Raw genomic sequence first — 26,084 nt, forward strand, 5'->3', positions numbered from 1 at the left:
ATAGAAAGACATACATATGTCCAAGGCTATTTTTGATAGTTTTCTTTTGATTGTCTCTAAAAACAATTTCTTTTCTCTTTTCGTTCAATTCATTGTTCTCTATATGTATAGCTTGTTGTTCCGATTTCTTTTTGAGCTCTAATAATCTAATCTTTATTTCTTCTATTTTCATCTCCATTTTCCTTAATTCCTCAGCTTCTGCTCTTTCGATGGGAGTAATAGAAGGTTCCTTATAATTGACTAATCGTAATACTTCTTTTGCTCTGGAAACGAATGATTTTGTAAGAAATTACGATCGCAATGTAATGGATTTATAATATATAAAACTGTAACGGGACTTAGTAATAGTAGTAAATTTGAATTAAAGCGAAATTTTCTATCATTCTATCATTTGAAATTCTCTACCATCGATTTTTCGAACGCTTTATATAATATTTCCGGCTTTTTCTTACCTTTGTGCTAATTTCTCCTGTTCGTCTTTAATATCTTCGTAACGTTCGGCTAAGCGTTCAGCAGTCTGGTGCAATTCTTTCTTTGTCTCCATTAAAATACCCAATTCTTTCAACAGATGAGATTTCATAACTTTTAACGCAAGCACCTTTTTACTAATTTCCTCCCTCACATTGTCGTGTTTGACAAAGTGTTCTTTGCGAAAGATGTCAGTCGCGTGATATAAAAGCTGATGGGAAAAATACTTTTATTAATTTTCATTGAAATCGATCGTTGTTAATTTATTCGTTCGATCGATTACCTTCAGACATTCCCGCGGCGACATTGACGTCGATCCAATTTTTATAATCGGTTGCGAAGTCTCGCGTTTCAACAGTTTTTTTATGTAAACGTCGAACTCTTCTTTGTGGGCCTTAAATACACATAATACACTTTAAACGTTACTTTACGCGACACAATGAAACGTCAATCTGGATGTTTGATCGGATGAGCGTTAATATTTGGGTATGTAATTGGAACTTTGAAATTCTTCTATTCGAGCGACAGAAGTAGTTGTGCTTAAATAATTAAACGAATATAGAGGAGATTCCTTGAAAAGCAGTTGCGCGATTACTCTTCGCTTTTTTACGTGAATTGTGTCTCACCGGTCTTCGCTCTCGCTCTCTGTACGCGGTAACTCCTCGAAAAAAGTAACAGATCCGTATCCGATCGAAGACTTTTAACGAGTACGATGGACGATTTTGTTCCAATAATCGATTCTCTTTGCCTTTATCCGAGGCTGAACGTCGCGTGAACTGCTCGACAAGGAGAACGAACGAGATCGAAGCGATTCGCGTAACTCGAGACCGAACAAGATCAAATAAAATAGTTTCGTTCCATGCGCAAACGGAACATTTTCTAAACTACCATCTCTACTTCGATCATTGCACAAGTTTGCAATGTTATTGGAATATGTACTCCCATCGTAGATCCGTGCCTTTTATCGCATCGACTGAACTGTCGCTCGACAGAAAGTCGATAGTACGGGCCTAGCTTTATTGTACGCGAAACAAGTGGATTAAAAAAACAACCGTGATAAAAATTCAGTATTCCTCGGAGAACACTATTGCCGATTCATCGAATTAAGTTATCCTTCGGCTCGTTCGGATAAATTCTAATCGCGAATTAGTACCAAGAATTACTTACTTTCTTTTCTATATTAATTATGGGCTCCAGGGGTTCGATCTTTGGAAAATAATGAAGATCGATAACAGAACGTGCGACAACGTCACCGGTGTGTAGCAAAGCTACTAAGACACACGGTTCTTGAAGAAGTCCTAAGCCGAGAATTGACGTGGCTTTGTTTGCTCCGGTGTGTTTAGTTCTTCTACAAATTAAATATTGCGAACTAGACTGATTCGACAGCGACGGTAGAAGATCATCGTCTTTGTCTAAAAAAAAGCTTACTATCAGAAATAGTTACCAGCTCGAATCGAATCGAGCACAAACGATAAGTAACGCACACTGATTCTCTTAAACACTAATATAAATTATACAATACTGTATAACGTGTTTGTAGAAAGTATACATCTTTCTACGAATATAATTTTAAATTAGCCTTTGCGCTCTTTAGTTCGTTCAATGGAATACCGTCGAACGAATCTGTATTCCCCTTTGTCTTCTCAATTAATAGTAATTGTTGCCAAGGATCGACTGTACGCTTTACACATTTTTTAATACACATATTTAGACTCTTGAGAAATAGATTTACTTCTCTAACGCGTGTTCTTCGAAATAGACTTGATTTTTAATTTCCTATTCGAATGAAAAATCTAGATCCTTTACGGGGAGTCGCGAGTGGTCGAGGGTTGTAACGCGCGCGTTCCTAGCCGATGGGACCGTGAAATTTCCCGCGACCCGAACACAGTAGAGGCCCATCGGGTGGTTGCTGTCCGGTAACCGGCACGCTCGGCCTACGCCTTCGACAATTTCGAAATAGATAGATACTTCGAACAATCTCGAATCACTCTATGTCTCGTATGCTCGGGCAGGATAAAAGAGGGACGTGAGTTTTTAACGTGAAATATATACGATTACATAATTCAGATTGTAATCTTTAATAAGACATTATCCACAGATAATGTATGTTATCCTTTCGTTAAAAGTTGTGTTATTCTTTATCGGTTCAAAATTTTGATCGAGATAGGAATTCTGTCCACCTCGTAAAAAAAAAAAAAAAAAAAAAAAAAAAAAAAAAAATATGAATTGTTTGAGAAATGTTTATTTATTTTACCTTCCGAAGAACTAATGTATTCTTCCAATTGGGAAACCATCGGTAAACTGACCATGTGGATTCCAGCGTTGTGAGAACAAAAATATCTAACAAGCGAAACAAATTATGATCGATAATGACGTATTTTATGCTGAATCAATTGTAGAAACTTACCTGTACTTGTTACCCTTGTCGCAGTGGAGGTGTATCGGGCAATTATATTTTTCATCGGTGTCTGCGAAGAAGAGTCCCAGCTCTATTTCGACACACTCGTAGACATAAAGGGCCTCCTCCGGTGTCCGAAGAACATAGGTGGTACTGCACTGTGACCACGTCTGAAAGTCACGGACACCGAACAAGTACATTCGATAAATCGATCGCAATACTTACGAAACTGACGAGAACTACGGGAGTTTAATGTGCATAAAATAAAGTTATTTAAGAAAAAATCAGGTGTTACAAAAAAGGTGGTACTTTGTAAACTTAGAAATACTTGTTCAAGAATTATTTCAAAGTGAATAGAAATTTTTTCATCGTTTCCAATACGAAAACAAATGATTAAAAATTGTACGAAATTATTTTTTATTATTTCGAATCGTTCGAATCCGATCGCGTTATTTGGTAACGGATCTCTTTCGTTGCGTTTAATATTGATTTACTTTGCCGAATAAAAGATTGTTATTTTTGGTTGATATTTTTGTTCACTTAATAAGTCTGCGCGTTTTATACAAGTTACGTATACCTGGAAACCGATCTAGATTCTAATGCGATTCATTAACGATTTAACATCTAAAAATTATTTTAAGATATTAGATTTTGCAACCGTTTAGAGAGATTTTTACGTTTCACTCACTCTTCTGTCGGTATCGTCCTCGTCGTTCGATTCTTCTTTCAACAATATCGCGTGGTAAATTTTTCCACTGCACATGGCGATAACCACTATCGGCGGGGTAGTTTGCATGCACATTATGGAACACGAGTCTATCCCGTAATTGTCGTCGGCTGGAGGATACATAGAGAGTGATCCCGATACCACTGGGTTTTCATGACTTAACAGGATTAACAATATATAAACTTTGACAAATCGTTATAATTAGAACAATAATGGTACGATACAAGAAAAGGAAAAAGTAGATTGTACAAAAGAACGTACGATTACATTACGAACGAAAGCTTTTCATTTTCTATCTTAAATAATACTTTAACTCTACTTTGAAACTGTGTTGAAAACAGAATCGAAATTACCAAATAAACACGCGACGCAATAATAATTGTTATATTCGATGTCGAACGTTACGTAGGATATTTACATACTTATCGTGCAAAACATTGCCGTGAACGATGAGCACCTCTCCGTTTCCACGAAGAACCAGAACGGGCCATTCGATCTGGTTCCAATCGACTACGTTGTCCTGAAAATAATCCTGAGTGAAAATGTGGTTCCACACTTGGGATGTTGTACACTTGTAAAAATTTCACGGCGGTATCGATCCAAGTATTTAATTCAGTTTTATCGAGTAACGATTACCTTTTACACTGTTCGTTCGTACCTTGTTAATGCCTTTGCCGGCAAACATTTCCGGTTTGCGAAGAGTAGGCGTAGCAAAGTCGAAGTCCACCGCGGTGTCACCGAGGGAGGAAAAGTCCGGTATCTTTGATGGCGAACTGGATGGCATACGACCGACCTTCCAGTATTTTACGAGCCTCGGCGTGCTACCGAGTTCGCACTCGTATAAACTGGGAGAAAGTAAAACGCAGCTTAGGGTCAGTTTCACGATACTTCTGGAGATACTTGAACCTCTTCGCGCGAGCTCTTTAAACTTTTAATTTACAAGTCCCGTTTAAAGTAAGCAATTAAGAAAACGGTTTAAGTAACGTCATCGGTCCACGTGGCCGAAGTTTACTTCAATTACACGGCTGTTATTCGATAGTTTGTTCCGTAACGTTAAAGGAGCTTTCGATCGTGCCAGGCCTGGTTTCGTTGCTACGGGTCCGTATACGAGTTCGATAGGAAGACTCGCTATGGCTCGTAAGTGCGTCTACAGTGACCGTCACGTGGACCAATCTTCCCTAAATTGAATCACTAGTTTTTAATACGAGAACGTTAATACTATCGTTAAAAGAAAGTAGGAATAATTTATGGCATCCAGCGATTTACGTTCGACGGTAAAAAGAGTTTCCATCGCACAGAGCATTTAGCGTTGCACCGTTCTATGCCTAAGGAATCGGAAAATACTATAAAGCTCGTAATGGAGAATTGTGTCTGCGTTACCGAAACGTATTTTCGGATGTTAACACCAGTAAATGAGAGTCGTCTGTAGAACCAGGATGCCATCTCGCCTTTCGAATCTCTACCGTCGTATTGAAATGGTCGAACTTGTAAACCCTGAAATTAAAAGATACGGATAAATTTATAAACTGTTCTACTCGAATCATTTTATCGCAATGAACTTTTATATTGTCGATTGGTCACGCGTTTAAGCACAGAGTGAAATCTCGAGATACTTTCCAAATTTTACATAGACCTGACAAAAATTCGAAGAAATAAAATAACGCAATAATTGAAATTTTGTTAACGCATATTTATATATTACACATCTTTCGGGCATAATTATTTACCATCCGTTTTTGAAGACAACTTGGTACTGGACGCGTTTAAAAACTGAAATAATATAACAGTGAAAAACGTATATAGGAACTGGCTTACAGAAGATGATCTCGTCGGTTGTACAAGGACGAGAGAAATACACTATGTACTCACGAAATTTCAGTAAAATTGTAGACGCAAGCGAGTATCAGCTTTCTCATTAAATAAGTTTGTTTAAATACGAGTATTACAAAAGTATAGTTCTTTTACTTGAAAATAATTCACTCCTCTTTTGTCGTGTTCTCGTATTTTAAAAGTTTTCATTTATTATACATACTCGTGTACAATAAAGTATGCATATAACGTATCGATAAGATACATTTAGTAGCTTCTATTAGATTTCGAAGATTTGCTAATTTTACGTTATTCCAGAATCCAAATAATTAAAGAAACATTGATAACGACACAAATACTTCGATTATTCCCGAAATCTGTCACCAAGGTTTCGATGTTGAACGAAATTGAAACGAGATATTCAATTCGGGCAAGTGTTTCTTCGGGCAATCCTCGAAGAAACGCGTGGACTCGAGGACGAATCTACCGAGAGTTCCGTTAGCGTGTGTCGGAGGGTACAACGGAATCCTCGAGAGAAAATCATTAGTGATCATCGTAATTTCGGTAGGCAACAAAGTGGCGAAAGCAGCATCCGTGTTTCTCGTTCCGCTACTTACTCCCCGCGACGTGTCGTTATTTAACGCAAATTACCGTAATCTTTCACGATCGTCGTACCCTCGCGCATAACGAAGGAATACACCGAAGCGTCGCGGTGTTTGTTTTTCACGGGACGAGCCGGGCCGTGGCAACGATGGTCGCCTACATTTCGTATATTTTATTATTACTCTCGCACTTTCCGTGGCTGGACACGGTAACGCTGGCAAAGGGGGTTGACGGTGGTTAGCCCGTGGCCGTTATTAATGTCCGCGGCACGGTACTGGAAAAGGGGAGGGAACGGGTGGTTGGATGGGTGAGGAACCGGAGGAAGGGATACGCAAGAAAAAGAGAGAGTCGCGTAGAAAAAGCGAGAGAAAGGACCTGACGCAAATGGGGAACGAGAGAGGCCAAAGGAGAAGGGGATTGTGCGCGCGTGTGCGCGCGTGTGGGAGGAGGGTGGTGGCGGTGGCGGTGGTGGTGGTGGTGGTGGAAAAGGAAACAAAAAAGGTCGGTGGGCATAGGGTATCGCCGGCAACGACTGGTTACACCGGGCACACCAACGACAAGGACGAAAGCAACTTTACCATCACCAGCGCCTCGTTGCAAAAGCACGCCAGAGTTCTTAATAATTGATAAAAATGTACGCATGCACGCACCAGTAGAGAGAGAGTCGGTCGAAAACCAGACGACGTGGTCAACCCCAGCGCCTCGGTCTGACTCCCTCCCTTCCGTCCGTTTTCCATCGTTCTCTCGCTCTGCCCGTTTGGGTTTCTCTCTTTCCCTTTGTGCGCCCAACCTTTCATGCTTCGTTGACAAAGGCACACGCAACGATTTATTCGCACTTTGCACCACGGTCTCGCGGGGATTTTTCTTCGTTCTGTCACAATTTCGGAATTATCAAAATTTATGACCACCCCCGCGCGTACCAGCGTACCACGCGTGTTCTCTGTAACCCGCTAACGCCGGTAACCAGTTTACGCGTTTCCGAATACCGGACTTATCGCCGGTACTTGGTGTTTTCTTTCCGGGATTTATCGTCTCGGCGGCGAACGAAACACTCGGAACGGGTTGGAAGAGGATCGCGCGCTCCGTAGGTTGCGTTTGCTCGGTTTGCCCGAGGATCTCTTCTTTATCCGCGCGGGTTCCCTGGTCAGAGCGATCCAAGTTTTCGATCGGCCGGGTCGAGTTGATCAAAATTTCACCGAAGCTTCGAGCGGTGAGATCCGAAATACCGTATTTCGAAGTACGCGGCTTCGTTGCAGTCTCAATTATAAATCTGACAGTCTCTGTAGTCTCAAAGGAGAAAAATGTCTAATAACGCTCGAATTTTTTGACTCGAGGCACGCAGAGGCCGGCAGGTACGTCGCGAGCCATCATGGACCTACGGGAAATTTCTTGGTCGGAACAAAAGAAAGAGAGGCAGGCAGCTGCTCGAATCTAATTAAGAAATTCTTACACGGCAGTGCTGCGCATTCTGCCACACCCTCGTGCCGTGGTTGTACACCTCTCGTCGGAAGCAGTCTAGAAAAAATTAAAAATAATTTTTCCTACGTAAACGTATTAACCCCGGGCGGAGCGGAGCTTTTTACGCCGCGCTTTTCTTCCAATTTTTACAAAGAATGGCGCGGACCCGGCTTCAAAGCGGATCTTACGCGGTGTCGTATCATTTTGTTCTAGAAACTTTTCCGTCGTATTTCCCTTCGTTGCGGTTAAGTTACCTGCGCTTCCGTCGCGGCTTTTCACCAACCCGCTTAACCCTCCGTGTTCCCCGATAATTTACCCAGGTTGTTTGTCCACTTCCTTGCTTTTCTTCCACGTTAGTAGTGAATTAAATTGTCTTCAAATTTGTCCGGTGAAAAACTCTACTACCGTTTTCCTTTAACGTTATTTCTAACGAGCTCTTTGATCCCGGTATTGGATAAATTTCGAATCGCGCGCGAGTGCCACGCGTCTCCGGTTAAAACGGTGAACAATCTACTGTAACCGGTTTTAAGTCCGACCATCGAGAAAAAGGGAGCGAGCGAGACGGGAAAAAGGAAGGGCGTACGGACACGTACGGGCAGATTCTTATTAGGAAAATCTTGCAAATCCATTGAATATAGTCTCGTAAAGATACAATGAAAAATGTCAAAATTGTTATTAGCCATTGTCAGAGAAAGACAGTTTCTCTTGCGAGAGATGTGCGAAATTTCAATGTTTTGGAAAATGAAATTAGAATCTACTTCGGTGCGATACATCGGTTCGAGGTAACGCTGAACGGGAGATAAGCGACCAACTCTCTCGCTTTCGTCTTTTCCTCCTCGGCAATAAATTTCGGGGAAAAAACCTATCCGGATCTCCCGTTGGTCTTTTCGCCGCTTAACCTAAAAATTCATTAGATTATAAAGCCATTAATGCTCATCCGCACGTCCGGATTTCTCTTCCGGTTAGCCGAGTCCATAGTCGAATGGATATTCAACTCGGGTAGAACATTGATTACGTTTAATTTAGATTTTTAAACGATTGTTAACCCGTTGGTCCGGATCGCAACCGATGTCTGCCTTGGTTTCAAGATCAACAAATTAGGCGAGAATATTGAGATTTCTTTCGGAGAAAAGGAAATTTTATAAGCGATGAAAAATAAACGTTTCTCGAGATATTGTGTCAACCGGCATGAAAAATGTTTCGAAAAAAAAGATTTTAAAGTTTCTTTTTACAATGTCCGAGTATATATAATATTTCGAATCTCTATGAAAATGTATAAAAAGAAATTGATGATTTTATATCTCTCGTTCGAAGCTACCGATGTTCGACTAATCGTAAGTCACTGGACAAAAACCCGATATATAAATCTAGTTTAACAAAATAATCCAAAGTGGAAAGATAGATAATACGACGGGACAAATAATTCGGAATGCCTGTTGAGAAGAATAATAAAGCTCCTGCCGGAAAGTAATTAGAAGTATGACTTGCTCGAGGTAAATGGGGTGTGATGCCCAGGATAATCTACCGCACCTTTTTCGGCCCACTGAGTATTTCTATCTCGAATGTTTGGATCTTAAGGTTTTTTTGAATATAGACAAATCTATATTCGTAATTACGATTCCTCTCGTTAACGCTACAACTATCGACGGTAAACGTATTACTATTTATATTAAACCAGATACGTATTTTCGAAGTTGAACGGGGAAAGGGCAAATTAATTTACGAGTACCATTAGTTGTCTATTTTGATAATTGTCCATGAATATTGTAGGCAAATATTCATTGAAATATTCGATTGAAAAACACGCACAGAATGACGTAAGATACAAGTGTCGTTTCGGATGTACCTAAACTATCGACTTTATAAGAGCAGAGAGACGTAGAGGGAAATTTTGTTTATTTATTTTAAATTAACTTCGATGATACGTGTGGGAGGAATGTCGGGAAAATAAACCGAGTCTACCAGTTTCCTTCGTTCTTGTTAAATTCATTGGTTAGGCACAAGTAGTGGTAACACTCGTTATTAGCTGTCGGAGCTAACTTTTCTCTCCGTAGAATCGAATACATTCAGGCAGGCAAATTTACTCGCGGATGAACAAGAACTTCCCGACTTGCGACTTTAGAACGCGAAGTTGTAGAATTGGACGTGACGGAGACTTAATAATTCGACAATGTACCGGGCTGTATACGTCGTAACAATAGTTAATCGACATCAATGTTGACGAAGAAGCCGCTGCACTTAACTCCGCTCTGTGAGCCCGTAACGACGTAATATCGTTCAGTTACTCGGAGTATTTTTATTACGTTCCCGTGGCAGCATGGCACGTAGAGGAGGGTGACCAGGGTACAGGAGACACCAGTAGTCGAGGGGGCGGTTTTCCGAGCTTAGAAAGCTGTGCTCGCGATATAACGAGAACCATTATGATAAGCGGATGCATAGATTAGACATAATTCGTTAACCCGGTTGTGTACGATGTCTACGATGAAAGCCGAAGTATAAGGGATCAAGGATGCTTCCGCTTGACAGGAAATTAGACGCATCGCGCCCAGTAAATTGCTCTTCAACGCGACGATTCTTATCGAATGATTGCTTAAAACGATTCGAGACGGACGATGGTGGAAACTCGATGGGAAATCGGACACTATTTCGGATCAAGCTCGAATTTGAATACGTCGTGGTCTTTGGTGGTGGTACTAGGTTGTTCGATAACGTTTACGAAAATACGTAAACATTTATTCCATTTGACTTTATTCCCGAGTTACGGTTATTTTTGTAAAATTGTATTGTATTGTATAGTATCACTTTATAAAAAGTGTAGGAAATATAACCGATGTACAGAGTAAAAAAAGAACGTATATTTATTCTGAATAAAGGTGTGCAATACAGTCGTGCGGCGAGGTCTAGCAAAGAAAAAAGACCGAGGCGGCTGCCACGGTCACGTCGCAGCAATAATCCGAAAACAGGTGACGGTGGCACCGACGCCTCCTTCCACCAAGACGTATCGTATCTGGGCCCATATTGGCCCAAGTCGTTATATTCCAACAAAAAGTACTCGAGATGGAATTTGATTCGTAAATATAACTTAATTTCAGTAATTTATAGAGCACTCCATTATTTTTACATTCTTCCTACTATCCACTATTACCTCCAATCTTATCTTATCGTTTCTTATTTTATTACACTCTTCTACTAATTCTTTCATTATACTGTATTTGCAACCAATATTGTAAACACACGTTCCCTTGTCCCTGACAAAACTTAAATCTCGCTCTATTTTCTAAGATTTTTTCTACATCATCCTCTTTCCTCTGAAATTCTCCAAACCTTGTTGACTGAAACCATTTCTTTGCAAATAATTCCCTCTACCGTTAATAATTCTTGCTTTACTTAAATTCTTTTCTTTTTTCTTCAAGTACCGTTTCACTAAGATCCTACCTTCTCTTCCTCCAATACTTCATACCTTTTCCTGCCTTTATTCCGACTTTTCTCGTTTGCTTTTCTTTAATATTATACATTCTTGTATATATATATATATATATATATATATATATATATATATATATATATATTTTTAAACTTAATTCTTTTTCGTAATCTTTCCGCTTCTTCTTTTGTTTCCATTTTCACACTTTTACTTGATAAAAAATAAACATTTTTTTTTTAAACAGTCGCTAAATTTATATTCTATTTTCCGTACAAAATGTCTCGAGTAGATCGGTAATCGATAAAGAAGCGAGCTAACGATAGAAAAGAAACGCAATTATGAAAATTGTAACGATTCGAATTTGAAACGGGACAAGAACAAGGTTAAAACCGGGACCGTAACTGTGAGCGGGATGTCATCGGCGCGTCGACAGTAGCACAAGTTCTTCGGTTCGGACGCCTTACGTGTGTGGTTCCAACGATTAAGAACTCGAACGCAAAGTTTCAAAGGTAGTTTCATCAGTTTTGATTTCCATCTTATTTTGATACGTAAAATCATCCCTTAAAGTTTCGGACACCTGTTGCCTAACACCCAGTATAGGGCAGTTTTGGTATGTGGAAATGGAAGAATAAGTAGTTCGGTTAGTTAGAAATGTAAAATTCTGAACACTGAGGCGATATTGCATTAGTAGCAAGCAGAGAAGAAGCACAGCTGATAAAAAAGGAGGTTAACCTTAATTGGTGGTAAATTTGAAGCAGTGGAGTTTAGGTGAGAAGGAAGAAAGCCAAGGAAGACACGAAGATGGACGTTGAACTGAAAGAAATGAAATACGCATGGATTTTGACTTATAGAAACGTAATACCTTCGTAAAGTTTTGATCGCCGATGAAATCTATTCGCGTCCATTCGTCTCTTTCGTTTTTATATCTATTTTCTCGTTCTCGCTCGAGCTAGGCCGCTCTCCGTTCACGTGCGTTTGGCAATTAATGTCGATCGGCCAAGTGTTTTCTTCCAACCGAGTTGAATTTCACGATAAATTGTTACTCAAGGAGCCCTTTTCTTGCTAAATCTCTTCTTCGTCGATTTCCAATATAGGTAAATAAGTAAATTTCCCAGATTTGGTCGATAACGTCCAAGGGCATAGGAGTTTCGATGTTGTTTGGTTACGGGAGGATCGCTTCTCAGGTAACGGTGGTGTGATTTTAATCGATCCTCCTTTTCCAGTGTTTAGTTAAGCGAGACTAGGAGCCTGGTTAAGGATAGTTGGCATCTCTGTTACCGTTCGTGGATGGGCCACGAGTGAGTAAGATGCGACCGATGGTGCGAGGGTGGGCCATAAAATCGGGATGTTACGCAAAATATAACGAGCAACGTTCCGGTGGGCTGGCTGACGCTCCTGTCGTAATTCATCCGGCTCTCGCTTGCGTTCGCCTTCCCGACGACACCTGCGTCGGCAACTAAGCCCGTTAATTCTCGAGGTTGCGTCGCGCTTTCATCGCGGCCATCGGTTTCCAGGAGTGTTCCTTGCTGCTACTTTGCAGCTCCGTCCTGCGTGCCTTGGTTCTCGATCTTCCCTACGCGGTGTAGCACGTTTTGGGCCAAGCAGTCACACTTGAATCGTAAATCCTCGATACAAGCCGAAAAACCGCTGCTTCCAGCGATCTTAAAGACTCGAGACAATTCGTGGAAACGAAACACGAAAATGCAGAATCTTCCGACCGAAGAATAGACACTTTTCGCGCAATTCGTCGAGTATTTCCTATTCTTCTGTAAAAGGGATCGGTACAGTTTTGTTCGAAAACGGCCGAATTGTTACAATTATCGAAATATCGAGGAAATTTGATCAAAGATGGAGAATTCAAGTTATCGGAACTTCTTGGAAGAAGAATCAATTCCAGGTATATCGCGTCCATTTTCTCGCGATACATACCGTACGCGGAAAAATTATGGTCCATGCGTGACGGGTTAAATCGATCCACGAGGAGTTGAAAGTGTACGTTTTACGAAGGGGTTATTGCATTAAAATTGCGCAAGACGGAGAAGTCTGGTACACGTAGCTTGGAAACTCGACGGTCCGACAAATGCTTTTCTTTTACCGGCAGATTTTATTTCGTTGCAACAACGATGGCGACACAGACGAGTGGAGTGCGTTTTGCGTATTTAAGTTTTCCTAAGGCGTCTCGTTTGGAGATTCTTTGGTTACAAGAGCTGCTGCAGTTAGCCAGCGGCGTTGTGGGATTTTCTACAGAACCGCGTGTTTTCCTACGTACGCGTTGCATTAAGTTCCACATCTTTGTGTCGCAACGTAGGGTTCGTTTGTTCTCGTGGAACAACGATGTCTCCTATGCTCGGTGTACAGCGAGAAAAGATAATAGTTCGACAGAAGGGACCTGGAAAGACACTCGACCCTTGTATCGTTCGCGCTTCTGACCTTCGAAACTGACCCTCGTGCATGCATGCCCAACGTTGCACAGAGAGCAAGAGAACATCGAAACTGGATTGGTTTTGTTTGTCGATCGTTGCAATTAAATAATTTGCGTACAATGTAGGGATTTGAAATTCTTGTAATTCGAACACCGTTGCTTTTTCAAACTTACTTTTTTCGGTCCGGTGTCTCCAAAAAATGTCGAAATTAATGAACCGATCTTCGTGAAATTTGACATATACAGGGTCTAATTAAAATTTTACGAATCCCTGAGGTACCGTAAGCCTCTTATCTCGCTAAACTTGTCACAGTAACTGTGAACACCGACATCGGACAGTTTTAAATAGATAATTTGGATCATCAATGGTGCATTTGGAAACACCGATGATTCGGTATTCACAAATGAAATAACTTTTCGCTTAATCTCGGTAGGCCAGCGAGCTATGCGGAGGCCCCTGGGCTATAAACCCTAAAGTCCACGCCTTAATCCAGTCACGGGTACGCGTATAAAGTAAACGTCTCTCGATCGCCCGATCCATAACCAGCGTGATGTCTTCGATCGCTCTATTCGCATCTAAGAAAAACAATTTCACTTTCTTCCGTAAAATTTCGCTTTCTCCAAGGTATCTTTTCAAAAATTCCCAATATTTGTTTGTCCTTGTGGTCTCGGGTGTTACAATTTTGTTAAAATACCGTCACACGTGACTCGGTAGGTTTAGATGCGAAGCAACATCGAAACACAAGTTTGAGAAAGATACGCTCGACAGCGTTCGAGGTAAAAGTTGACACGGAAGCGGGGCTTCGGTTCAGCGTTCTCCGGTGTAGGAGATCCGCGTAATCGCAATTACGTAACACCGATTCTCTAATTTCACTCAACGATCCCTCACACGGTGGCTCTTTTGTTAACGCTGATTCGACGAGAAATATCATGCGGGTGGCAATAAAGTTTCGCCAGAGGCTGATAAAGCGCGGCGCACATACCAGCCAGTTAGCCGCGGCTTCTATGTTTTTTTCCTCGGTGTGGCGACATTTTTCAAAAGGTGCGGATATCATCGGGGACCATCTAAATCATCCGGGCGCGCGCTCGAGCACAACGCACCCTATGCTCGGCCTCCGCAAACACACCCCTCTTACCGTGCACCCTCGGAGCCAGCCAGCACGCTGGGAAACTGGTGATTTTCGTTAGTGCTTGCTCATCGAAAAAAAGTTGGAAAAAAGGGGGTTTGAACGGGTCAAGCCGGGGTATGTGGAGGTATGTGGACCGGACCAGGGGACAGTGGGCGGTGGGCGGTGGACGGTGGGCGGTGGACGGTGGACGGTGGACGGTGGACGGTGGACGGTGGACGGCGATGCGGTAATTGTGCGGAGACACGTGGGTGCGGGCGTACGTGGATTAGTGGACCGAATGTACGAGTGAGCCGCGTGTGGTTCCCCGAGATTAGCCTCGGGTTTATATCGGGATTACATATGTAAAACCATTAGGTTAAATCATTTTTTAAATAAACGCATCCTATCCCCTTTCACTCCGGGCTGAGCCCGCGCTGGGACAGATAGGAGAGTGTCTGCAACAGCCCTTCAGGACCAAGGGGTGAGTCGCGGGCTCGTGCGCGCGAGTGAAATATTCCGTAACACGTACGGCACGTGCTTCCGGATCTCTAGTGATCTCGTTGAAAATTCTTAAGGGTCGATTCGAATGCCTTCGTATCGCGGCACTGTTTTAATGACGATGACGACGATGACGAGGAAAGTTGCCCGCCCGGTTATACGAGTTCCGTTCCTCGAGTATATCGAGCCATTGTGGACGAAACGAGGAACCTTCGCGCCGATTACAATTTTGTCCGCACAACGACCAAAGAAAACTAACGGTCTTCTTTTTTCTCTTTTTCTTTGAGAAAAATTATCGCACGATATAAATTGAGAAAATTATCGCACGAATGCGGTCGCGACGGTCACTTTTCGCGTCCGATACAATACCGATCGATATCTCGGTTTCGTCTCGCTTTTCCTCGCTCCGTGGTTACTTTTTCCGTTACTCTGGAAATTGAACAACTCGCCGCCTTGTCCTGCGAGTTGTCTCAGGTTCGTACACTCCGCCGCGACGTGTCCGCCACACACACCGCTTCGCAACGCATAAACTCTTACACGAGGTTAATTTATTCATTTATTCGAGATCTTTATCGCACAATACGGAAAGTAAAATACGAAAAGGGAAAACAAATTAAACGCGTGGTGGAAAATAAAATAGAATCGCGAAGAGGCAAAGTGCAATAAGGTAACGTTACGAAACGTTGGCAAAATTATTTAAGATCGAAGCGTAAGAATTAACGAGCTGCGTTCGTGTAACGATAGGCTTTAGTAATTTCAGTTTCTCACCAGCATCGGGCCGATGTAACCGTTATATACGAAATACGATAGGTTACCGATAAGAAATGTGTCACAAGTGTTAAAAAATTGCCCCGCTGGATAGACATTTGAGAATGAAAAAAATTCGTTCGAGATTTGGCGAAACAACACTATAGAAAACAATGGACATTTTGTAACCGTTTATATAAAATAGAGCTCCAAAAAGAGACAATTTGTTTTTATGTCCAGGATTTCTACCAATCCGATATTTCGAAACGTTGACTCTCGATGTTGCAGCGAGGTTAAAATTTTGATTCTTAATCCGATCGACAGACTTGACTAAGCCAAACTTAGAGTTTGCAACTATAGACTGTTCCCTTCCGTAGCTTATGTTACACTACCCGCAAGAACCGTTGGAAGCTTCGATGATGTGTCACAACCGAGGGTTACACTTTTAAAGTAGGGCCACTCGAACAGCGAGTAACGGAAAAAACTGAGCGAGATTTCCCATCGAAGATAAAAAGCACACATTTGAAAGAACGTTGAAAGAAACCGTGCAAAACTTTGCAAGATTTTCAAGTTTCGTAAGAGACCGAGACATCGGTTAGGTGTTCCTCGGCATTCGAATGCTACCGATGTCCTCTTTTTCCGTAAGAGCGTCCCAACGAGTGGCAAGGATCAGAAAGTGGAATCAGCCACGAACGAGGACAGCATTAGGGGTGTGCGAGGTGAATACTCCGGGGACGATTCGGAGGAACGTTTGTTGGAAGTGGAGCGGTTGGGTGGTGCGGGTAGGTGGCACGAAAGGTGAAAATTATTCATAAAGGTAGGCTGGCTGCGACGTGAGGGATGAGAAAAGGAGACGGGATACGGGGTGCAGGTCTCTCCGGTGGTGCGCCACGTAGAGACACCGAAGTAGAAATCTACCGAATATTAAGGTAGGAAAGGATCTCGCAGACCGCATAATAAACACATAACGGTAATCCTTAAAACAATAATTAGCCGCGAGAGCCAACCACGAGGCGACGATCTTCCGGTGGCACACGAAATAACGCTCGGTTCATGGTCCGTTGCCGAATTAATATCACAATTCGCGACGCCGCGCCGCGCCGCGCCGCAACTTACTCCGGTCCGCGGTATACGTTTCAAATTGCACCTTCTTCCTATAACGATTATCCGGCGGGATGTTTACCAGAAGGAGTGGCAAACTATTATGGCCAAGGTCGTCGGCAGGTACCGTTGCTTCGAACTTCGGTTCAAGAAGAAATACCGTTCGCGTGTACTTATCGAAACGACCGATCCAATTAGGAAGAGAGCGGTCAAAGTCAGCATCGGAATTAGGTTAGCGTTTTGGACAAATCTAGCCTTTGAATCTAGCGGAAAAAGATTTCTAAAATTTACGATAGAAAGTTTCGATATAAAAGGATAATAAATACGTTTCACGAGCGATCATTGGATTCCTAAAAATATCGTTTATTCCGTTTCGCGTTCGGGTAAGAAATCAACGAAATCTCAGCTTTTCACCGACATTTAAAGTAACCGTGTTTTCGGGGGTCGAAGGAGTCTTTTGCAAAGACGGGAGAAAGAGGAAGGGACTGGTTTCGGTGCGGAAGACCGAAGGGTAGAGGTGCCGTGAAGTGGTAATAGTTTTAATCCGGTGTCTTGAAGTCGGGATTTGGTGGCGCAGCAGTTAGTGGCTGCTGGTAAGTCCAAGCGAACCCACTTCGCGCTCTGATATCATAATCCGAATAATCACTATTATTGCCGCCATTTGCTTAATCCGAAGCTCGGCCGCTCGCTTTTCCACGCTTCGGAGCTTGGGATCTGTTGGCCGATGAGGATGCCGGGTATTGTATCGGAGCTATTTTCCCTGGATTTCTGCAACACCGCTTAAATCATGCTACGATACCTTTGCGCGGATAACGCTCGAGAAATCATCGATCGATTCACGAGGATCGTTAGCCGTCTACTTTCGTAATTGCCCACGAATATCGTAGGCAAAGACGTCGTTAACAATCGAGTAAATATCCCAGGCTTTACATTTCCATTGGAAAATTTTTATTTAGAAGACGTTTCGTTATTTACGCAATTTAAGTTTCCCGAACCACCTTCAAAAGGTACAAAGAAGTTCGAAAGGAAAGGGACGAGTTTTCCGAGACTATGGGTCCGTATGTACGACAACTTACAGCTGATGAAAAGTATCGAAAACGCGTGGTCGATCGATCGAGGTATCCCAATAGCGAGGAAATGTCTCTCGATCTCGTGGAAGAATCGATCGGATACATCTCTGGAACGAGAGCGAGAAGATGGCTTCGAAAGGAAGTTCGAAGCAAATCGAATCGAGCCGTTAGGGTCGATATCGCCCGTAGGTAGTTCCAGTGTCGAAAAGAAATTGAAAACGGGCGAAACGATACGTTTGGTAGTTGCGGTATTAACGCGATCACGATTTGTCCAGGGGGGGACGTTTAAACTTCCACTTCTTTGCGGGCAAGTATCTGTCGCGACGCCGGAGATTGCGCGGGCAATAATGCATAAACTCCACTTAGCCTTGTTTAAGCCGGAGGAAGGAAGAAGACGTTAAATCTCAGAGATTCGTTCTAATGGCTGCGACTCTCTTACAAACTGTTCCGCGGTTTTTTATCCCCGTGCATTTAACGCGGGCACGCGCGTTCTTATAAATTCCCTCGATTCCAGCCGCACCGGTCGGAAACAAGCTAAAATTGCTTAAGTGAAATAACGAAAAAACTTTAACATAAACTGCCAGCTTTTAATTTGACCAGTTTGTTCGGTCCTGGCCCCGTGCACTCGCGGAGCTAAACGTTTCGTTCGTTTCTGGAAAAACTTCGGAATTATGAATTAGCGGGAAGTCGGCAGGAAGGTAATGCATTTATTCTGGACCCGGCTTATTATGAAGTTATAACGCGAAGGACAACTCGGAGCGAATGGATATCCTTTTACCCCGGTGAATTAAGCGGTATCGTTTCGCGTCGTTCGTCGCGATTCAAATTAATCGTCTCTCCCTTCCGTTCGTCGATACGGTGGTTTTTCAGCAATCGTTTCGTTCCGTGTTTAAACATTAATGTTCGAAGTAACGTAAGCGGAAAAATCACAGCGACTGGTAGGCAGAGATGCGGTAATTGCGTAATCCCAATCTAGAAGTGCAATCTGTGGTCCTAGGGGAGAAAGGGTAAAGATAAAGGGAGAGAACGGGCGAAGGGAAAATCTTACTACACAAATTGAACTTGCGTCGCGAGAAGGCTTTCCTACGCGTGGAAAACTCGTAGAAAATTCGTGCGATTGAACGTAAAATTGCAGAAAACTCGTGACGTTTTTGAAAAGTTTTTGCTATAGAATTTAAAGAAAATTTCACTGTAAAAACGGTCGAAACCGGTGATTTTGACCGGTTGGTAAATGTAGCGTTAACCGAGCTTAAAATGGTCGGTTGTAAGATTTCGGAGCGGGGACGATCCTGAGCTCGAGTTACGTCTAAACGTTCGTACCCCGACGAAGAAAAGCGGGCTTGGGTCGCGGAGGATGCGATAGGTGTTCGCGTCGATTCGATTCCCCGTAAGGTAGGTTGGAAAAAGTTTCGAAAAACGTCAAGGGTAATCTCCAATTGCGCGGCTAATTGCGCGAGGTTCTAATCACCCGAAAGATTAGACGCGAGAACGAGGAGACGTCGTGACAGAGGCGCAAAGGGTAATGTTACGCGAGGCAGTAGTCTCGGTGGCATGTGTCGTTGATGAGGCGGTTTGTATTCAGCGGTGCTTTCCGGCCCTGGAACTTTTGAAAACTAACCGAGTAAAGCCACCTTAATTCCATAAGAGGGAGGCCAAAGGGGTTCGGGCGTCATCGTAACACCCTCTTAATTACAGGATATTAGGACGCCCACAGGAGCCACGGAGGTGCAGGAAGCCAGATAGTGCGATTTATTATTCGCGGTCTACCTTATCTCGGTTTTTAGGAGCCAGATTTCTTGGTCCGTAAACTTCCCTCTTTATTTTACGAGATTGATTTCGCGCGTTCAATCCCGAGATTTTTTAATCGCTCGCCAAAAAACGTTACCGGTTTTCCGCGTCGAATCGCGGAGAAGGATCCGAGGATCCGGCTACGAACGCTACTTACACGCAGAGTATTTCGTCTTTTCCACCTTGGAACATCCCCTCTTTGCCCCATCGCTTGGGAAGCTCCATGAGAATCAACCCCAAGTTGCCCCATAGTACGAGCTGCGTTCCAGTTTCGTTGATCAACAGATTTTTTATTTCGAAAATCGGGGGATCGGTAGGTCGGAGTTTCTGAAACGACAACGAGAGAAAATATTGTACCAATCGGTATATTGCTAGTGGACAAATACAATTGCACATAAACGCGTACAAATACGGCAATTCGTTGCAAGTTGAACGCGTTAATTTTTCTTTACCAAAATACAAGTTTTTTACACAACTCGAATAATTATTTGTGCATTTGAATTACATTTAACGAGTATTTTAACTACCGAAGCGTTCAAATATCCGTACACGAGAATATAGAAATCGGTTCCATCGTTGAGAATTCGTTGCTATTTACCCTCTTCCACTATTCCACGAGTACGTGCGCGTGCAAGACGAGCGAGTAAAAACGTAGCGACGATTGTGCGAAAGAAACGAGTCACTGCCAAAAGTAACGAACAAGCGGGATCGAACAAAAGTTCGTTCGTTCGTTCCACGGACAGTATTACAATTTTAATTTTCATCCGTAACGAGATATTTATCCCAGTTGCTCAACTTTCATTTTTACCCTCGGCGCGCATCGTCTATCGATTAATAAACTTTATAATACGATCCTGCTCCTCGTTTGTTTTCCAGTTTGATTTTTATCACGGTGGTCCGGGAAAAAGGCAGGTGCACGACGAGCCTAGCCTCCTTTCCCCTACTCGGCCCCTTTCGCTGGGAATTCCTCTTTAACGTCCCCTTGCCACGGCCCTGCCACCCTCGTTCACCTCGATATTTAATTTCGAACTAAGTTCGCGAACGCGAACATCATTACGCGCTGGCATCCCTGCAGGTGGGGTATCGGTGCGTATCAAGGGGCAATTATTTTTTTACCCGGAGGGTAGTTTCTGCCAAGACGACGACCGAGGGCCAATGATATCGAATCTTCCTCTTCGTTTCCCGATACCTCGCGATAGTACGAATCAAAGACTCCCGACTACTCGTGAAAGCACGGGAAAATTTTAATCTTCGAAATACTCGAGAATGGAACGTTCGCAAAACGAGTCTTTTTATTCTGCACGTACCGATCGAAAATTTGGAACCACTGCAAGGATATCGATAAAAAATTCTTTCTTTCATTATTCACGGTATCTCGCGTCGATACATCTTTCCTGTCGCAATTCCGAATAATCTCACGAAACTGTCCCACGAATCACGAATCCGGAGAGACCGAAGTCAACCGTTGCAAACTCTATCTTTATTTTACGGTGAACGCGTGTCGCGTTCCTCGAAGTTCTAACCGATAAACTAGTTTCCCAATTGACTCTCCCCGCTCTCTCGGCATCGTATTTGATTTGCAGACGAAAAGTGCGAAGCTAAGCACATTTTCGCACCGAGGAAGGAAGGTCTAGAGCGTTTAAAAGTTTTCTTCTCATTAAGACTTATTCTCCGGAGTCCTCGACGGCATGCAACGTGGGGCAAGAGAGTGCCCGATCTCTTTCTCTCTCTCTTTATCCCTCTTTGATTCGTTCTCTCTCTCTCTCTCTCTCTCTCTCTCTCTTCCGCAGTTAGAAACACATTTATTAACGGCAGCTCATCTCATCCCCACTGTTAAGTACCAGTAAGAGAGTGTTCCCTCCCTCTGTTATCCTCTCACCGAGAGTTCTCATTCACTTTGGTAGCTGTCTGCTGTCCTGTCTAGGGAAGAAAGAAAAAAGACGTCACATCGTCGACGCCTTATTAATCCGGCAGTCGAGGTTGGAAGAAGGAGAAGGTGTCGCGGAGAGAGGCCCTTTGAAGAAATTAAAAGAACAGAGAGTATAATGTGAACACATCCATTCCGTGACCCTCTTTTTTCCGCCCTCCTCTACCCCGCTCCATAGTCGGTCTCTCTGTCGTTCCCGTTGTCGACTCGGCACCATTAACTCCACCGTTTCGCGACGCTTTTGCTAAATGTCAGTCAGGTGGACGTCTTGAATCTTGTCACGGTTTCTTAAAATCCACCGTACACATTTATCCCCTATTCTTTGTTTTCGTTCTCCTTCTTGCTGGGGGATTTCTTGTCCCGTTACCTTTCATCTTTAATGTAAGTTACCGTTCCGAGACGAGATTGCTCGGGAATCCGCGCTCAGGATGGAGCTAGGGAAAACGGTTGCAGAAGAGGCGATGAAAGATGGAAAAACGGACAACGATGATTCAGAGTGGCTCAAAGTATCGTCGAGATAACTCGGAACGCAAACCTTTCGAACGATCCAACGAAAAGTGTAACGCAAGTTTTGCTTTAATTTCGCGCAGATACACGCGACCCGGTAGCTAAGACTCGATACGTTATTCGATAGCCGAGGGTTCGTACGTTATCGTACTTTAAAACTAAGCGTGAATATTAATCGTTGCACGCGGTGATAGAATTTTATTTGGAAAAAGGAGAATGCGTTTCGTCCGTCTCGTAAGATTCGTCAATTGTTTATAGCGTTGTCGTTTGGTGCTCGATCTTTCGAGACGACGCGACATACGAAATTATGTGCTCGGTTGAACGTGTTAAATCGGCTGATGCAACTTACACATTGCCAACCGCTCGCGTAGGTCTACCCGTTTCACGGCGCATTACAGAGCAGCGAAACATCCTCGCATTGCGCGCTTACAAATATATAACCGTGTACTGCATATAATTAAAGTAAACCGTGTACAACTTGAGGAGGCATTCTGGCTTGGAACGTTACAAATTTTACAATTTCCGAGAATTTTTTTTGAACAAGACAGCGCGTTACGGACGAACGGTCCACTCGTATAAAATGTTTTGAAAATTTGTAAATTTCCGAGTTCTCTAACTTCCCTTGTTAGACGAGCGTTCCCTTGTTCGGGTGGCTGGCAAAGCGTTAAGAACGCACCACGATCTTATTGCTCGGGCACGTGGTGTTGGCGGATCGTATCGCATCGCTGTTTTTCGGCCGGACTCTGTTCCAGCGAAACGATTCAAATAATTCAAATCCGAATGTTCTCTATTGGCGCATATAGTAAGCGGTAACAGTTACGTAAGACGTTGACACGCGTATTCGTCTTTTAAGCGGTTCAATTTCTTTTTTAGCCACTGTTCCGTGCGATCGATCAGCGGAAAACAAGTAAACGGATTTATTATCGAGTACTTTCTATTTCGAGAAACACGGTTACATCGAGTAACAATTTTCTAAATCTCTGTTCCGAAATAAGAAATATTTCTAACTGGTAAAAGACTTTGAGTAAGTAAAATAATTTGCAAACGATTCTTCTCTATCGGAAGAACTTGGCTTTTAGTTTTAATTGTTTTGCTACGGTATTATTCGATACGAATAATAGCGACGCAGTCTTGCGAACGATGCGACCAATCGACTATCGTGGTACGCATGGTTTCTACGGTAATTTCAGAAGCTACTATTGTCAGGGCGTTCTTTAAGGTAGCCAAATTTTTGTAATTCTTGCGGGTAATATTCTCCAGCTTCGACCACAGTTTATAATCGGGCAGATTCAAATCTGGACTGGCAGAGAGCCACTCTTCGGCTGAAAGGAACTCCGGGACATTGTTTCGCAGCCACTCTTCGGTTGTTTTGCTTTGTAAGCTGCGGCGAAGTCTTGTTGGAAAACCTGCCTTTGCTCAAGGAAGAGAGTCACACTCAGGGTTTTAACCGCTCCTCCCAGTACATCTTTTTGGTAGATTTCACCTCGGTATTAACTCTTTTCCCAAAGAAACTTAAGAACGTCACACCTGACGGGACATTCCGCAAAAAACCGAAACTGTCCTACCGGTAAGCTAGATTCGAAATCATTTATAAACGATCGCACATTGGGACGAATGTTGAAGAATACGACCAACAAATTTTTTCAAATGAATACGAGTTATGGAAATACGGGCATCTTTTGTTAATCTTTCGAACGACGTAAAAAGTTCTTGGTCACGCTCGAGGGCTCTCGCTGGAATGTAACAGCACCGATGCGTTGGGTTTTCGACGTATTCTTCGAGAATTACTTAACCGAATTACCCTATTCGTTCGACGTAACGAGAAACCGTCGGATTTCGGTGAAACGAAAAAGGTAAATGCGGCAATCCTCGGTAGGAATAACGCAAGGCTGTCGTCCGAGCAAAGATGGTTAACGAGGACGTTAGTCGAATAATGCAAAGCAAACCTCATCTGAGATATAATCCGACATTTGTCCATATTAAGGTGTTAACAGCTTGGTGGCGCTTTAGTTTCACGTGTACGCGTGCGTATGCTTTGAAATTATATAGTGGGAGCATCAGTCGTCGTTAGTCAGCTCCTGCCGCATTCTGGTGTTAACTATGTGTATCTTGAGCACCCGTTACGTAGCTATTTATCAGTGAGCTCCTCCATACGCGTCATTCCCCGCGTTAAGATGCACACCTTCGCGCGCAATATTTTACTCGTCTATGACACATTGTCTCTAAATTCGCTCGTTAATTTTTTCCAGTACTTTTCGCAATCAATTGACCCAAGATCACGTACAGTTACTCGACTCGATACTCGGACACCGTGGTACTTGCGCAATTACTGCCTGTATATTCGTTTGAAATAATTTTATCGAAATTTCTAACACGTAACGGCTTAAACTACTTTGGTTTAAAAATATGTAAAATCGATCGGTTTATTTTTTATTATCTTACGCGCGATGAATTGTACACGAAATGGAATTTTTGCGCGCTTTAACGTACGTTGAAGGTAAGTAAAGGACCTTATATATACCGAGAGGAGCAGGTACGGGAGACTTGCGAGAAACGGTCGACGGTCAGTTTTCCCTCTGGTGGCGAGCGTGGCGAGCGTGGTTAGTGCCGCCACAAGCTAGATATTCGCGTCGAATAAATATTTGGACGTACAATGTTACATACGATTATTTCCCCTATTTGTAAATACATTTGAACGGAATTGAAATAATTTCAATGTTTCGTTGGACGTCATTTTGTTTCGTAAGAATCGATAAGATAGAATATCCGACAAATCGCAATACTTACACTCATCGTTTTTTCCCAAACGCACTCCTGCGTCACCTCGTACCGCTTCGCATATTTCTTCTAAACGTAGAGAAGCAATTTCGCAGAGACGGGAATAAAGATTCGAGCATCGGAATCGGATAATACGCGTTTCATCGATTATCGGAACAATAAAATGCAAATTCCGGAAAGGTAAATGTATATTCGGCTCGCGAAGAGAAATTCCTACTGTCTCGCAGCGAGACTTCCATCGTAAGCGACACACGCAACTTTATATTAAGCCTAAGTTCTAAACTAATAAGCCAACAACCATGGTAGGACGATCAGGGGGCGGAGGGTAACGCTAGAAGGATCCAAGTTTCGCTCTGCAACTACGAAGCGGGTCACCGATTACGATGTTGATCGTCTACGAGAGACAACCAAATTGGATAACTTCTAGTAGCTTCTTCGCTGACTACTTATTGTTAGACCATTATCCTCCAAGAATTTCAATTAGATACGATTTCCAAATTCACAAATCCTTCGGGCGTTTCGAATAGATGGGAGACTGCGCGACACTTGGAATCCTGGGCCGCAACGAGACGACGTTAACGTACTCTGTTAGCGCGGATCGAGAACTTCCTTTCCGAATCGTCCCCCTAAAAAGAACAACCACCAAACGAAAGCGAATAAGAGAGCAAAGACATTGTGCAAGTAAACGGTACTCTGTACAAAATACACGTGTACGAACTGGGGGTTACTTTTTCCAAAATAAGACTTTCCATTCGAAAGCTCGTAAACAGCGCGACCGATAATTCGCGACTAACGGTAACGATATTTGTCGTAGCGTTTCTAACAAAAAATAGTAAGGAAATGTAACGAGAGGAAGAAAAGGAGGGCAATAATTTGGAAATGTCTGTAGCGTAGAGTGACGTTTGGCGGTAGTGGTCGAGGATCGTTCCGGAGGCAAGTCGAGACCGTGGAAGGACAGCAGGGTACACCCGGTATACGCGTCGTTTTCAGTGAGAAAGAGGTAGGGAGGCCCGTTAGGTGGTCGACGTCGGGCGTAAATTTGCATTGAACGAAATGAGGCGCTATGGGGCATTCCAGTCCGAAGTTAATAGCTTCCCAACGATTAACTGTATCTCTCCACCCACCGCGTCTACATAGCCTCTTCCTCTCGTTTCCCCCTGGCTGTTCATTCGACGCGTCATGCCTGTTCGTTCCGTCTCTTTCCCTCGAGTTCTGCTCGTACCCTTCCGCAACCGTTCTCTCTTTCCCCG

At 43.1% G+C, this 26,084-nt stretch overlaps 1 protein-coding gene across 2 annotated transcripts in view; it reads right to left on the reverse strand.

Annotated features, from left to right (window-relative positions):
• The window catches only part of Mbo (nuclear pore complex protein Nup88), a 72,791-nt gene that overhangs the window by 251 nt on the left and 46,456 nt on the right, over positions 1–26,084 (reverse strand). The window contains exons 2-12 of one of the 2 annotated variants that reach the window (XM_076325660.1): positions 19,780–19,949; positions 4,974–5,087; positions 4,252–4,438; positions 4,016–4,113; positions 3,555–3,750; positions 2,876–3,036; positions 2,723–2,808; positions 1,636–1,880; positions 752–862; positions 453–679; positions 15–263 (exon numbers count right to left, since the gene is read on the reverse strand). In XM_076325660.1, coding sequence (XP_076181775.1) covers positions 15–263; positions 453–679; positions 752–862; positions 1,636–1,880; positions 2,723–2,808; positions 2,876–3,036; positions 3,555–3,750; positions 4,016–4,113; positions 4,252–4,438; positions 4,974–5,087; positions 19,780–19,949 — 1,844 coding nt within the window. The remainder of the gene's footprint in view (positions 1–14; positions 264–452; positions 680–751; positions 863–1,635; positions 1,881–2,722; positions 2,809–2,875; positions 3,037–3,554; positions 3,751–4,015; positions 4,114–4,251; positions 4,439–4,973; positions 5,088–19,779; positions 19,950–26,084) is intronic. The other variant, XM_076325661.1, reaches the window with a different exon arrangement.

Source organism: Ptiloglossa arizonensis, chromosome 13 (assembly GCF_051014685.1).
Source record: "Ptiloglossa arizonensis isolate GNS036 chromosome 13, iyPtiAriz1_principal, whole genome shotgun sequence".
In the NCBI taxonomy this organism is placed as follows: domain Eukaryota; kingdom Metazoa; phylum Arthropoda; class Insecta; order Hymenoptera; family Colletidae; genus Ptiloglossa; species Ptiloglossa arizonensis.